The sequence below is a fragment of the Accipiter gentilis genome, chromosome 7 (genome assembly GCF_929443795.1).
Source record: "Accipiter gentilis chromosome 7, bAccGen1.1, whole genome shotgun sequence".
NCBI classification, from domain to species: Eukaryota; Metazoa; Chordata; class Aves; order Accipitriformes; family Accipitridae; genus Astur; species Astur gentilis.
Window position 1 is genome coordinate 19,694,604 of NC_064886.1, and position 16,490 is coordinate 19,711,093.

Sequence of the window (16,490 nt, forward strand, 5' to 3'; positions counted from 1 at the left end):
ATCTGATAATAAAATCTGCATAAAATATGTGTTTGCAATGCCATTTTTGGAGCAAAAGATAATGTTTTTTGTTTTCTGCCAGGTTATTCATGGGAAACATGACTCCTGCAATCATGTGTTTTTACTCCAGTTGATATAGTTATTTATCTCTGCAGAAACTGGATGTTACTGCACAATCAGAAAAGCAATGCTCAACAAAGTCTAGCTGACAGGGAGTTGGTCTTAATGTCAAATGCACTTGTGTTTCCATCTGGCTTAGTGATCTCATGTTGAGGTTGAAGAGGCAGGAGCAGGGTCATCCAGCGGAGGAGATGCTGGCTTTTCAAAAATGATCACCAGTCTTAAAGATCTCATTCAATTCATCTGAGACTGAACTTCTCATTACCCTATATTTCCACCCTTCACCCCTTATTCAGTTGACCTTGATCAATCTGAGGAAGATGAGGACAGTAGAAGTGTAACCATTCAGAACAGAAGAGTGCTTATAATAAAAGAGGAAGCAGAAGAGATCATTCAGAACCACATTCCATCCCCAAAAGCCAGCATCCAAAAAGTCAGCATCTCCTGCAGTTGACCATTCTGGTGATCGTGCTCCATTTCTCTAAGTATTTAAACTGTGTGTTTTTCATAAATCTCTGCATGCATCCTCCTTATATTACACAAATTCTTTAAGGGAAAATTGCACCCCTATGCATTGAACTCAGCTCATTCAATTATGAGACTGATTGTGGTTAATGGAGCATGGTGTTAAGTGATCAACTATAAAATTCCAGAGCAACAGACAATGAAGTGGCAGATAGCAATGTATACTGTATTGAGTTTGTAACCACATTTTTGTAGATAGAAAGCTAACCAAAACACGGTAAAGTGGCTAACCCGTGGGCAAGTGACTGTTAACATCAGAACCATGCCTGAATTGCTCTGACCACCTTCCATCATTGCCCTAAGTTTTAGGAAGAATTGTTAGAGCACGTTCGTAGAAGGTGTCATATTTGCCTGCATTTTATTTCTAGGGCACCTGGGGTACATTTATTACAGGACATGCCACAAGATGATCTTCATGCTGCTATGAAAAGGTGCTTTGCTGTGGTGAACAGCTCCATTTCAGAGGGGATGTCTGCTGCAATTCTGGAGGTAATTGCATCTTAGCAGTAAGGTTTTTCAGTGAGGTTATAGTGAATCTGAAATCGCCTTGTATCAGTGGAAATGTGTGTCAACATTTTTTGTCCATGTTTCAAAGCTAGTGAAGACAAAACTAAAATATTTCTTTTTGGAAGTGTTAGTAATTAAGGTTTTCTTCCTTTGAACTGACATTTTTTTATGCTTTGTCTATTTTTTAAAGGACAGAATGTAATTTTATCAATCCTGTTAAATTAACAATACAGACCTGAGATATAAGGATCATTCTGATTTACTGGGGTTGTCACTATTCTTGATTCAACATCCACTTCCTTATAATGTTGCTAGAATAGAATTTCATTTATTTTTACATCCTTTCAAAAAGCAATCTAAGAGCTCTATTTGGTTATTTAATTCTGAAATGATTAATGAATGAATGACATGCTCTGTTAATTTTTTTGCCATCCATATTGAAAATTAATAACCAGGATTATTTCATACCTGTCAAAGTAGGGCACTGCTTAGTATCAAATGCCTTCTAGGAAAAAAATTAAATGTACTTAAAGTGCAAGTTCTTTGGGCAGACGCCGTTTACTATTCCATTGGTTTTTTTGGTGATGGCTGAATGTTGGTTTGTGATGATCTCAGAAGTTCATAGAAACTATTACATGATTTGTACTGATGAATCTCCTATTTGTTTCTAATGAGTAATCACATGTTGCATTTCCAGCGTGCTTTTCTTCTGCACAGCTGAAAGCCCTCATAAGTAAGAACTAAGTGAGCATTGTAAGAATTATGAAAGTTAGATGATGGTAAGATAGCAAATGTGTATTTCCTGTGTAAAATGCCAATGCTCAGAGGTGGAAGCAGATGCTGTTTCACAGCAACAATACTCTATAAACAGCAATTACTATAGACTGTGACATTTCTAAACTTACCAGTGTGGCAGGCTAAACAAATCTTGTATGTTTGGTAGTTGAGATGAAATGGAGTGGACCAACACATTACACAGCCCCAACTAAGTCAGTGCCTCTGACTTAGTAAAAGTTAAGTAACTATCACTTCTTCCTCACCAGTTACATGTTCCCTTCAGGACTACTCACATAACAGTTGACCGAAAATCCATCTGATTTATTTCCTGAGAGTGTCAGTAAGTTAGAGGGAGCTGGGGGAAAGGGGGGAGAAAAGCAAACCAGAAAGACTATTAGGAGACACAGCATCTGCAACCGAAGTGCAAGTGTGCCTGGCCTGATACAAATCTGTATGCAAACTCAGGACTGACAGGACAATTGGTATAGTTTTCCCCAAAATTTTCCCATCAGATTTGAGCAGTTAAAAGGCACTTTCCTTAGCTTTTATCAGGAGAGGGAGCAATCTTCTAAGTTCAGTGTCTTAACAAATATGTGGTAACTCAAAGCAAAAAGATAATGCCAATTTACTTCAGAGGGAATATTGAGCCTGCTTCAGGAATTACTGATTTTTGCTCTCCTCTTTTGAAGTTGCAATTCTGAGAAGTTTTGAATCTGATAACTATAAGACTAAATCAACAAGGAAGGTTTTTATTTGAGCTCTTCTCTGTGTGGTGAACTATTCAATTATCCTGTCAGGGCTATTAAATAGTCAAATACCACCTCTAGTGGAAAGCTCTTCCTTTAAGTTTCCACTACACAGTTATGCTAAACAGTATATTCCCAATTCATACCCAGACCTGTCCAAAAAAAAAAAAAAAAAAAAAAAGACTCCCCCCTCCAACAGCTGCTCTGTTCTATTTCTTTTCTTTCTCTAAGAATTACAAGACTATTCTGGCAACAGAGCATTCTGTGCAGCATGTCTTTATAGGCACTTGCAACATCAGCTTCCTCCATTTTGATGTTTTTCTTACATCAGGAAAAAGTATATATTAGGATGAATTATCAAGAAGTATTCATTTTAACTTTTCACGCTGAATTTATTTATATAAATATATATAAGATGAGTTAGTATTACTTTTTTATCTTACATGTAGCTGTGCATATCATGTCCTAGGCTAGTCTTACGATTGATACATTTAATTCTACTGAAGACACTACCTTTAACTAAAAGTTAATCAACATTTAATCTACCTTTAAGTCTTAAACTGAGTTTAACAGCTAAACATGCTAAAATAAACTGGCAATTGACCATAGTGGAAAAATTAAATTCTGTCTTCTAACTGCAAGACATGACCTATATTACGCTGTTGGGTATTTCCTTGTAGATGGTAACTTTTTCATAAAAAGAGGAAAAAAAAGACCCTGTTCTCCTTTCTTCTGTTATTACATTGGTGGAATAATGTCAAACCTAATAGTCGGGTTTGTTTTGTGTTCATGCATAATCATGTCTTAAAGATAAAATGCAATTTCACATATTCTGAAGTGGAATATTTCCTCCTGGAAAATCTATAACCGTAGGTGTAACACACTTCTTTCCACCAGCCTCAGTCTTATATTGCCTTGTTGTTGAATGGTGGAGGAAGGACAGCCTAATCTCTGAACTGGTAACTCAGAACTTGGAGTTTATCACGGAACTCATGTAACAGGGATAAAAGAGCTGGCATGCTTTCAGATGCCTGCGCTTGCTAGTTCAGGTGCATGTTGGTTACAAGCAAATGAGTTACCAATTACAGGTGCAAACTGAAATCTTGCATTATAGGAAGGAAAGTCCAGCAGACATGGCACAGGTGTTGTGAGACAATAGCTCCGGTCCCAGGATTTTCTACAAGCAGAATTAGGTCTTTAGTTATTGCTTGAGAAACTACCTGAAGCTTGCCCTTTTTAGTACCTCAGACCTGTTTGAATTCTTCTTCTAAAGTTATAAGGATTTTGGTATTGTATGTCTGTTTACTAGACATACAACTGTAGACAGTTGTACAGTGGGATCTGATGACATGCTTATAAAATATCCTACTGTAAAAATCTCTCTCTCAGAGGAAGTGTCAATCTAATAAAGTCAAGTCCCTGCTTGAGATGGCCAGCACTACGAAGGGCCATCTGTTAAGATCTTGTTAAATTAATAAGGCAGAAAACTTTTTATAAAAATCTTTTGGTCCTGGGCTGGAGATAACATCTTGCTTGAACTTGGAAATGCAACTTTCATTCTCTTCCAAGTTCAAAATTTAACAAGGTCATGAATCTGTAAACAGTATTTTAGTATGAGATAAATGTTTAATAGATAAATGAGATAAATATATAATCGTATCTATTTCAACCTGCCTTAAGGTATGAAAGAACTAGAAGCCATAACTGATTACTTTGTCGTCTAGTACTGATATTGCAGAGATTTTGCGATAACTGATCTGTTTTCTGTTTGGCATCTGAAGAAGAGAAAACAAGCATTATAGCAAGCGTTTAAAATACATCTCTTCATCAGAAAGCTCAGGAGTTCTGCATGTTCCTGGGCATGTGATGGTGAAAAAAGGCACTGCTACTGGAAAATTTTATATGTTCTTTGTATATTTGGTAAGAAAGAGGTTTTTTCCATCACCATTTCATTGGAGTACTTTTTCTGTGCTCTCAAGAGTATTCCAAAGGTTGTAAAAGTCATTAGATTGTTACGCTTTTACCAAGAAAAAGCCGATTAAAAAAAAACTGTCATAGAAAAGGAAGATGGTCAGACTCTATTCTGTTGTAAAGCAAAATCCAGTCTTAGACAACATATGAAATACAGGCCTAGTAGCTGGGAATATAAGCCACAGCAAACTATAAAAATAAAAAAAATAAAAATGAAGTGTTGTTGTAGGGCGGCAACATTGAAGAGGGGCCAACAAAAAGGTGCATAGGCTAGGAGGAAGAAAACGAGGGACAATCCAGAAGACAAAACAGTAAACAAAACCTGTATTTACTCTATAAGCCTTATACTGCTGGTTAGAAATGCTTATTGTATAAAATGCTTCCAAAGCTGAAACGTACACCCTGCATCCTTCTGAAATAGCATTAAAACACATTTGCAGTCAGAATAATGTAACAAAACAGATGGCCAATGGACTAAAATGTTATTTTATGCTATTATTCGTGGAACATAGGTCAGTAAATTATACATATCTTCAACAATGCAAATGATTCTTTTTACTGCTTAAAAACAGACTAAGTATCTAAATTAAATTCTAAGCCACTTCACGCAGTAATTATTTACAGCCCAATCCATTTGTTTAAGGCTAGCTGGTATAAAGGCAGCCCCACACCTTATGTATTTGTCCATCTGTTCTGTCTTTCAGTAGCTATAATTCATTGGTACCTATGTGTTTTGGGACCTGAAAGTTTTCTTACGTAGCAGCTACTGCCCTTCAGCTCTATGAGACAGAACAAATGTCTTTCCCTTTAGAGTTCAGAAATTACGGAAAATGAAATATAAACTTAGTGATCAACTTCAGTGCATCATCAACTATGTAGCATTCAGAAATAGAAGTGAATGAGCATATGTTAAGACAATTTTTGTTTTTTAACATGTGTGCTACAATCCAATCTAAACTGCAGTGCAGCAATACTGTGCCAGCCTATGCAACCACACCATTAGGTACAGTTCAACACGGAACTGCCACAGGCCACTCACACGCATATTTGATGTTCACTATCGAAGTTAGCCCAACGGCACAGTGTCCACTATCCACTGCATCCGACATGCTCAAATCCAAACTCCCCTCTGTCTGGCAGGTAACTGTTTGTGGGGATAGTGGCACTTCCAACCATCAGTCCTGGGGTGGTTGTGCTGTGTTTTGTGTGTTCTTTCATTCTTGTTTTCTGTCTTTTTTTTTTTTTTAATGGTGTTCTTTCCCTTGAATGGACAGTCACTTGTTTGGAAAGTAGCCAAACCTGAAATAAATACTCTTACAGTTTTGTTTTTTAAAAGGGGAAATACAGAGAGGTGAGGAGAGGGTCTTAGGCAGGTGACAATGAATGCCAACACACTTCACTGCCACTATCAAGCTCTTGATTTTCAGTTCAGAAGTTCAAGTCAAATATCTTCATTCCCTGTTCATTGAACGTGTTTGAATGAGGTCAATAGCCAGCAGACTGAACACAAGGGCATTTAAGCCTGTCAATAGGAAGGGCTGAAAAAGAGCTGAATCAGAAATTCTGTCTCTCTTGGAGATGTTGATGCTTCTGTGGGAACCCTGTGTTAGGTCTATAATTGGGTAATTAGAGCCAAAAGCAAATTCCTCGACCTGCAGATTCAAAACCTGTCAGGCAGAGTGGGACACCAATATCTCTCATTTCCTGGGTGAACTTTGAAGTTCTATGAACTTTGCTGTACTGATAAGTAGATACTGTCATCAAATGTTTTTTGTAAATCTACCTTTGGAAAACAGATTTCTTTTGTTTAACAGTGAAGTCAGAGCAAATGACAAATAATTTGTGGATGACCAAAACTGTATTTCCTCTCGCCAAAATGACTTTTTTTTATTTTAAAAAAAGCTGTATCTCAACAACTTTAGATACTTAAATAAATTCAGACATCTGGTCTATAGTTTTTATATTTCTCATTTATATATTCTGGTTTGTGTTCACTTCATTAGTCTATTTGTCTGAATTACCTCCAGCTGATCCCATAGTTTCTGATACAAAGTGTAGAACTCCTTATTTCATTAAGGTTTATTATTATTGTTAGAGCTAACTGCTGCAAAGCAGACGTTCATGCCAAAAGGACTATAGAAGTTCTATGTCCAGAGTAAGTTCATCTGCAGTGGTGATTTAAACAGTGTTTCTCTTGGATATTTTAACTATTAAGACATTTTAAGTCACAGCAGTCCATCACTGTTCAAAACATAATTGGTTCTGTACATTATCAGCCAGGGTATTTTTGTCTTCAGTTTTGTCCGAACTATAAAAAAGCATGGTTTTCTCCTTGGAGTTTTGTTTTCTTGCTATGTAGACTGAAGCAAAATTGGTCCCCATCCAGGAGTATAATGACAGTAATTAAAAATGCATTCACTCTGAAGTGACAGGGAATCAGTATGAAACACTGAAGATTTGGAGGGACTGTTTGTTGTTTTTTTTTTCTTGTTTGACACTGTGATAATTGTACAATATGAGTTTTTTCTGGTTTTACAGTCAGTGCATCTCAAGACTTCCTAATTCATCAATAGTAATTAAAGTTTCAGATCAAGATATGCATGAGTAACAGAGTTGAGTGGCCAGGGTTTGCACACTAGTTACTTCAAAATCTAAGCAATCTGTGTTTTAAAGTTGCCAGGCGTTAGGTCTCTTGAAATGGTTTATTAGCTTTGAATGGATGCTGTGTTGCATCTCTGCTCCTGATACTGCAGGCAACCTGAAATGCTACCATGTTGAGACCCCACACTTCCTTTCCTTTTTTTTTATGTATATACATACATGCACACATACATATACGTACAAATGAATGAATAAATATATCAAACAAACAGCCTATAATTTATGTCAAATCAAATCTTACTTCTTCAGATGTATTCCTTGGTCTCTGAGAAGTCCCATACTAATAGCTTTGTAGATAATATGTTTTGAAAGCATAATGTGTTCTGAAAGCATAACCTTTTCTCTCCTCTCCTTGGTATAGTTCAGTCAGAAGCTGCATCACTGCATACTTCCCTGCAGTCCTTGAACGCTCAAGGTCCAAGACAGGCGATAGTAACAGATGCTGTCAAAAGACAAACTCCTTCCAGAGTCCTATATGATCCATAGGAATCAGGGCTGAGGAGAAAGAGCCAAGTGATTTCCACGGTCACTTTCACTGTTGTTGAACTGCCCACATCTCTCCAGCTCTGCAAATGTTATAGAAAATCTGTGAAAAATGTGTTTTAATGGAACAAGAACAGATACTTTGTTGGGGAGAACTGGCTTTTTGTGCTATGAACGAATCTTCTCATCTATGCACAATAACAGTAGGAGTTACAGTGACAACCTTTGATCCGAACTTTAATTTTATCCTCTTCAAGCCTGCCATATGTCAGGAGCTTCCAATGGGAAACAAACTGCATACTTGAGGTGGAAAAGAACAAAGGATGAAGCAGCTATCCATTGACTTTCTGGATTGATTGCTTCTGATAATATGTTCAAAGTTACAAGACCAACAAAAATATAAACAAAATATTTCAGAGAAGTTCCATATAGGAGATCACCTTAGACATGGTATATTTCAACTTAAAAATTGGAGAGATGGGAAAGAAGTCTGGTTTGTTGTTTCTGCTTTTCATTTTAAAATTGTTGTCATTAGCATCTCAGGATTCCTGAATCCTAATAAACTGTTGTCCCCTTTTTCTATATTCCTCTAGGCAATGGATTTATGTATTCCAGTGCTGGCAAGGAACATTCCTGGGAATGCAGCAATAATAAAACATAAGGAAACAGGACTGCTATTTTCAAATCCCCAGGTAAAAAAACCAACAAACCAAGAAATCCTTAGACCTTTCCCTTCCAAAGGTCAGGTTCATTTTCCATTACATGTTTGCGCCTGTCTGGAAACTTCACTTTTCCTCGTGGCTGTTTTTCTCAGATTCTCCTGAAAACCTGGGTGTTAGACTGCCTTTCTTGAAGCTCTGCTGTTGTTTCACATTCACTTTGCAGTTCACTAAACTTTTACTAGGTGTCAGCCTTGCTGAATGTTTGTCTAGCCTGTGCTGCTTTAGAGGCTGCCATCTGAACGGGGCTCGGTTCTCATCAACTTGTTGCACTTCAGTTTTGAAGGTTCCATAAGCAAACCCTGGAAGAGATGCGATCCCTATGTCATATTTCTCTCCAGGTACTAACTGAAATACTGAACTCATATTAGACAAGCAGTAGCTAACCGAAAGAGAACCATGAGCCTGAAGTTTTAGATAATATGTTATCTATAATTTCTAGCAGTAAGTGTTAATATGAAGCATTATTAGGTCCAAGGTATTGCTCGGTCAGAAAATAATTAATGACTAAAATTAAGTGTTAGAATGGAGTTTCTGTGAAGATAAGTAAGAGCGGGGAGAGAGAACACTACCCATATTTAAATGCTGGAAATTTTAATTTCGGTATATTTCCTGCATTATGTCTTTGCTGTTACATATTGGTATATGCTGTGGAAGGTGACTTTCAGACACATATTCCCTCAGTGTTTTTATCCAACTCAAGATTAAAAAAATCTTACTAGAACAGTCCATTTGATAATTTTGCGAAGTAGAAAAAGTATCGTATTTACTTACTTTGTGGAGTGTGTGATTAATGCATCCTATTAAGTTGTGTTTGAGGAAGGTGAATTTTCTCAGTTTTGGAGGGCTTTTTTAATAGAAAAATGCTTGCAGCTCATGGTTTGGCTTTGGTGGCTTTTTTTCCTGGAATATTCAATGTTTCCAACGGTTTCTACAAAAAAATGTCTTTGTTAACTTCTGGAATTTATTTTGTTGCAGAAGAATTCCCTCTTCTTGCAATATCCTTTGGAAATGGGGTACTTCCAGGCTAGTGAAGGCTGAGATATAAAGCTATTTTAAAAATTATTTGTATATGTTTTCCCTGCAAAAAGCCCATTAACTTCCATATGCTTCTTCAAACTTCAAGGATGTATGGTCATGTTGAACACACAGGCTGATGGCTCTCCTGATATTAATTCTGATACATTCTGTTGTTTCCCTCAACATGCCAGTTACATTTGGCTTGGAATTCAAACACATTATTCATACCAGACCCAATTAGCTTCATCATACATCCTTGTAAGAAGCCTCTTCTGTGATCTCCAAGCATCCTACATTCCAAGTGTTTATTTAGAATTCAAGATTAATTAAAAATATGCTATATATTTCTTCACTTAGAGGAAAGTGCAATTTTAAGCACAGATGTAGTCCCAGTGACATCAGTGACTGTACAAATGGCTAAGGACTTTCTTTTATATCACAACTAGAGTCACAGGCTGTAAATATGTCTAGAATGCTATAGTCTTAGTTTATATAAACCCCTTCTGTCTGAGCTCCCTTCTCTGCAATGTGCTATGCCAAAGATCAGAAACCCCCCTATTCTAGTGCTGCTTGTTGACCACTTTTTTGCTGTCGTTCTATCTCAGAAGTCCACGGAATTTCTTTTAAGTGAAGATGGTAACTTGCATTACCATATTAGCTATCATACTCCTAGGTAATGTTTGTACTGGAATCACTGTGCAGTTACCCTATCTTAGAAAGGAAAGCAATATCCCTGTTTCTCTGTAAAACAGCAATTGTATCTCATTTAATAAAAGCCCTTTTATATTTTCATTGGTGTGAAATAATGTATAAACTATCAAAGTTTGCACATGGGTCAGGAAAATACTTGTTTACAGGATGATACTCTAATCCTACAGCAGAGGTGTTGAAAAACTTTCCTCTTGCAGAGATGAGCTCAGAACGCCAACCATCATCACTTGTGGTTTTAAAGATAAAGTAACCATTTTCTCTTGTTCCTTATCTCCACAAACCATAACAAATACAGTTTTTAAACCACTGGACGCACTCTATCAGAGGTTGAGAGTTATATTAGATCAAAGAAATGCGATTAGGTTAGAACACTTACCATGTGCACACAGGCTGAGGCTTCATGTCTGGAAGTAGAGAAAGCCTTGCCAATTGCTGAAGACAATACTCAGGTGAAAAAAGTTAATGTAAAAGTGAAAGCAATGAAATGTTTTGTCCTTGATACTACATCATCTGTGCGCATTACTTTTAAGTCACGGTTTGATCTTGCCACTGCTTGAATTTGCAAGTTTATGGAATATTTGACACTGAGTTAATGGGACCCGAAATAAAAAAATAAGTGAGAGAGAAGAATAGCCAGCGGCTTTTGGGCAATAAATAACTCAAAACCATGTTAAAAGGGAAGACACAAAGAGTTATTCAGCATCCTAAGTTTCAGAATTATATGTTCAGCATCTGTAAAAAGCTCACAGAAGGAGCTAAATAAACCGAAGGAGGTAAATAAACTTTAAAGCCAATAAGAAGGGGGGCCAAGCATAAACAGAGTTTGGGAGAGAGCGGGACCTGGAAAGACTACTGTTAGCAGAGACAACTTTTGAAGTGGTAAGAGGGAAACGCAGCTCAGCTGAGTGCAGGCAGCAATACATTCAAGGTACATTGGTCTCCTCTGCCAAACATGGGTCAATGCCATTTCCACCAGGGCTTCAAGCCAGAATATAGCCAAAGTTTTTAGACCTTTGAACCTTCACACTGAATAGACTAATTTGTAATTTTTGGCAGTGCCAGCAATCACTGCTCGTACTCCCTTAGAAATACTGGCCCATTGCCCTATGAAGTACACAGATGTGCCAGCTAACTTCTGAGCATTGCCTGCCACTAGGTAGATCTGTCGCTATTCTGAATTTACATCTGGCGTTTGCCTTCCCTGGGGTGATTCTCTGTTGTTTAAGAATCATGTTCTTTTATCTGCTGAAGCTGATATGAAATGGTTTAATTGGAGACTTACTTTCATTATATGAATAATATATTAACCATGCATCTTATTTTCATTATGTGTGAGCTGCAGCACCAGTGTAGTTCTTGTGGTAATTGAAGGAATATTCATCCTTTTTACTCAGTGCACTCATTTTCTAGCTTTATCTCCCAGATAACTGTATTTCAGGGTCTCTGCAAAATCTTACACAGAATTTCTTTTAGGTACTATATAGAGAAGCTGGCATTTCCTTTAAAAATGATTGGTCAATTTACCAGGAGAAGAATCTGTTATGGATGTTGCTGTTGAAAAATGCCTGTGTTTGAAGTGAAGTACTACCCATAAAAAGGGCACATGTAAATCAGTTCTGGATGTATATAAGATGATCTTCTCCCCTGTTTTTTTCTGGGTTGTGGCTAACTCCTGAGGTTCAACTTTTACACTGTGTTTTTCTGTCACATGTATAGTAATTATACCCGTTTCTGTATGTGAACAAAAGGCTTATTAGAAATATGGATGTCCCCCAAGTAGTAAGTTAGCATGCCTATTACCTCCTTCATTTTGGCTGCTGAAGTGCATACCCTTATGTCTGATAATTGGAAAGTAATTTGTGAATTTTGCCCCTTTCACCAAAAGTGAAGCTTACTTCACATCTACAAAAAATATGAGAGTGCACAAATATTTGTGCAAATATCACTTGCACAAATACAGCATAACAGCTGATAAAGAGAAATGTTACCACACCGTAAGTAGTTTGTGTATCATAGGCTTCTAGAAAAGAAAAATTTTCTGAAAGAGCCCCGAGTTCTGAATGTCAGCATTCTGCAAGTGGGAGCCCATGCTTCAGGCCTACCACAAAACTACAACTGAAATGGAAGTCAGCTGCAGTTAAGGGAGACACCTGGAAAATGAAGTTATTGCTATCTAAAGCTGAGCATCCAAAACTGAAAACAAGCTAAGCCACCTGCTTGAAGGGTATGAGGCAAAACCCAGATAAGTCATAGTGAATCTTTCCATTGGCTTCCAGTCAGATTGCAAGTGACTTGTAGGTGGTCACATTTGATTAGTAGAAGAAGTAAGGATAAAGCTGAGAAGTCCTTATTCTCCGTCTCCTGGTATTTTTCCATTTGCTTTTTCCATCTGCAGTTTCTCAACTTTTATGCTTTGGACTCAGTTTGGCATTTTCCTGAAATTATCCCCAGCATCAAGTATTGTAACTGTGAATAAGGATCTTATTTCTTCTATCATTTACATGTTTCCAAGTTTTTGTCCTCTATATCCACATTTTAAAAGAATGCTAATAGGACTACCTGTCAAGAAATGTTACATCGCTGCTTCTGTTCTTAGGTAATTTACATAAATTATTTTTAAACATTACTTTAAATAAAATCCTCCACAGGAGCATAAAATTAAAGTTGGAATGTAGTTCAGTGTGAACAGTATTTATTACTGTGATTATACAGGCAGTTGGATGAAGGCAGCATAAGTCAAGTAAGACTTTCCCACCTCCCCTGTTCTGTACTCTTGGCAGATACGGAGGGAGGAAAAGAACGTGTCTCTCAAGTTGGAGTCATTGGCTGTATATCTGCAGTGTCCAATAGATGCAGCCTCAGGGTACTGTCTAGACCAGCCTCACCTAGCTTCTTTAGGGACAGGCTCACAATCAGTCCGAAAACACCCTCTTCAGACCGCGTGGGTTCCAAGTAAGGGACTCAATACGCTACTTCAATTAGCACGTACCTGAATGCAAGGTAGTTGTGGGCAGAGAGCAGGCTGGGTATGAAGCACGTGGCCCTCGTGGCTGTTCCCGAGGCCGCACTTTCAGTGCTGCGTGGACAGAGCAAAGATTACAAGCAGTACTGAAGTTACGTAAAATAAGAGGTTACTGTTAATATGCATGTATGAAAATCATCTTATTCTATTATCTAGTTACAGACCTCTCCAACAGAACTGATGTGCATCTCTGACTCTTTAAATTTCATGGCAGTGATGCATGTATTGATAGTTTGTCTTGTCAGTGAGAGTCAAAGCAGTGATTATAACATGTTCAATGTGATTTCACATATCAGTGTTTCCCAGGGGTCACATTATAGTTATGTATTATGCATAGGCATCCCTTGCATTACAACAGCAACATGATTCTGTGGTAACCAAAGATTTTATACCTGCGTATGTATTTTTATACACTGTGTACTTAGGTATTCAAGTATAGTTTGCTAGTTAACCTAGTGTTGATATGAACTCTGGTCTTATTTGTGATATTTCCTTTCATAGCTGACAGATTGTGTAAATAATAGATCTCCTTCTCCCATCCTTTTTGTTCCCCATGTCCCAATGCACTGATCTTCACTACCAATTGTGTAGTAATGCGTTATCTTAATTTTCCAGTGACACAATAGCTATCTACTTTTCTGAGCTGAACCAAGACACTATTTTGCGTAGATCTGAGCACATTTGTAATCAAGCTGAAGTATTGGAAGTTGTCTCTTGATAGAAAATTAGACCAGCTGCTCAGAAGAGATTAGTTCAGACATCAAATCTCCTTTCACACGTTTGAAGTTCACAGTTTCTCTTCCCTAAAACTAAATTAGAGTGGCAGAGGAGCAGGCAAAGGAATAGTTGTAATCTGTGAGGTCTAGTATTTTGCCCAGTAAAGTTAAAGGAAATTCATAGGTGGCTTTTTTGCAGAGTTTCTTGAGCTAACACTGCTGTATCTGTAACTGCCCAGATGCATCTACTCCAGAAGGGCTTGTTGCTGCATGCCTGCTCTTATCTTTTGTTCTGTGACAATATTTATGTAGTGAGTTTTTTAACCTTACCATAAAATTAACTAAAGATGTCACAGTAGCAATGAGATATAAGTTTAGCTGAGCTGAGATCAAACATCTAATGCCAGTTGTCCTCCATGCAGGAGAGCAGGTGAATTATTTAATTTATAACCAGCCTGGTTTTCTAACACTTGGGTAGGCAAACAATTTTTGTGTCATTAAATTTGTTGCTCATATTTGTCTTAACGCTTTTTGCATTGTCTTTGATTTTAAATGTCTTAGTTCGTGGGCTGTGTAAAATAATATATAAAATAATTATTTATTGATCATTGTTTATAAAAAACCTATGGTACTTGACCTTGAAAAATGACTTTGAATAGCTTCATATATTGGCTCACAGTTGAAGTGCTTTACCAAAATCAAGATATGGGTACAAGCTATTTCAGTATCATTAGAACTTCAAGGAACTTTTAATTTATTATTTTCTTTATCTTTTTTAGGAGTTTGTTGCGCTGTCCAAGAGTTTGATGAATGACCCCATTATGGAAAGAGAAATTGTAACAAGGGCCAAAGACTACGTGAAGAAACATCATTCATGGGAAAGTGAAAGAAAAGCCTATCAGACCCTTGTCCTAAGACTCCAGTGAACTGCAACACTACAGCTGATACCCAGCAGTCTATGTAGAGCACTTTAATGATGGACATGTAATTAGCTTTGGGTTCCTCTTGGTTTCTTTTTAGAAGAGATAGTAGGACGTGCATTATTGTTCTATTCAAACATACCAACATCACAGGAGTTGCCTGCTACTTCAAACTATCACATTTATCTAATTCAGCACACTGTCTCTAGTGTACCAATTCATCAGAGGCTGGTATCATTTTGTAAGATCACCTAGGAGAAATACACTCCTTGAGCAGACACAAAATTTTTGTTGTTGTAAGGCCTCAAAGGAGGATGATTTCCTGTACACAGTGAAGCAGTCCACCACATAGAGCTCACATCAAATGTTCTGATCATGTTGCATCCTAATGAAACTGCAGTAGCAGTTTTCTTTCCAGTTATACCAGTCTGAATGTATTTGGGTACACGTGACATGCACATATACGTCCATAAAGCCAAGCTTAGTTACATAAACAGTGTATAAAATCATTAAGATGAAAGCTTTCTTAAGACTGAAAGATCAACATATCTGTTGACTGCATAATGATCAGGGAGCCAAAAAGCAAGCAGAGTGTTGATGCTTGGGAAAGGTGAGGAGTATAGGGCATGTCTTGTACTGCCCTCTAAGTACCTGAATTGTTTTCAGATAAGCTGATATGACCAAACAGTCCCATGCCTCCATTTTCTCTTGGGTCCTGGGACTAGAGCAGGAGGGCTGGCACAGCACCCAACAGCCGTCCATGGCTTCAGATTCCTGAGCTGCTCAGTGCCGCCCGCGGCAGCAAGACGTGCTTGCAGACAGAGACGCTTTGTTACACAAACTACCTCTTAGTTTGCCAGTTTCTTTGGTACCTCTGTGATTTACTTATTTACCAAAAGATTTATGAGAGCTGTAAAAAGAGATGATGCGGGGGGGGGCGGGGGGGAGATATTTTCAATTTACTATGTATTTTGGTACTGTTCGTTCTCGTTTGTGGCTTTCAGGATATATTGTAGTATACGGCAGCAGGCTATCTTAAAGTGAGACTTATCTGTGCTTGAAGTCCATACTAATCATTCCTGCCAGCCCAGTGATTATGGACCTATCTTTGAATCCATAATAAGTCATTAAAGGACTTCTTACATTTATAAAAAAAAAAGAGGGTCATATTTTTAACTACCAACTCTATGTGCTTTGTATAGGCTGCTTTGTATAGGCTGCCCCCAGTGAGAACCAGTGAGATGTTTTCTATTGTTGTGTCAGACTTTTCTTTGTAATAATGAAGTTCACTGTGTATTTTAAGCATTCCTCTTTATTTTTGATGTTTTGCAACTGTTGGGACAGTAAACAAGAAAGTAATTTGAATGTCGTATATTGACTTCTCCAAAATTTTCCCCCCTTTTATCCTAATGGGCTTCTGCTCAGCATTGCCTTCGATAACACAATCCTCAAGGGCAAAACTGGCCTGATTTGAAATCCAAGAATTGCTACACACCCTTCTGAGCACATTTTTCCTAAATATTTCTGGTGTGTCCTTTGACATGCTGGGATGTAAGTACATCATGCTAGTTCTCAGTTTAAAAGCCACCAGC

General features: G+C 37.6%; 1 protein-coding gene across 1 annotated transcript in view; it reads left to right on the top strand.

The window, feature by feature from the left end:
- Positions 1-15,840, top strand: part of GLT1D1 (glycosyltransferase 1 domain containing 1) — a 56,492-nt gene extending 40,652 nt beyond the window's left edge. The window contains exons 10-12 of the mRNA XM_049806358.1: positions 1,014-1,134; positions 8,384-8,482; positions 14,758-15,840. Coding sequence (XP_049662315.1) covers positions 1,014-1,134; positions 8,384-8,482; positions 14,758-14,904 — 367 coding nt within the window. The 3' untranslated portion in view covers positions 14,905-15,840. The remainder of the gene's footprint in view (positions 1-1,013; positions 1,135-8,383; positions 8,483-14,757) is intronic.
- Positions 15,841-16,490: the final 650 nt, after the last annotated feature.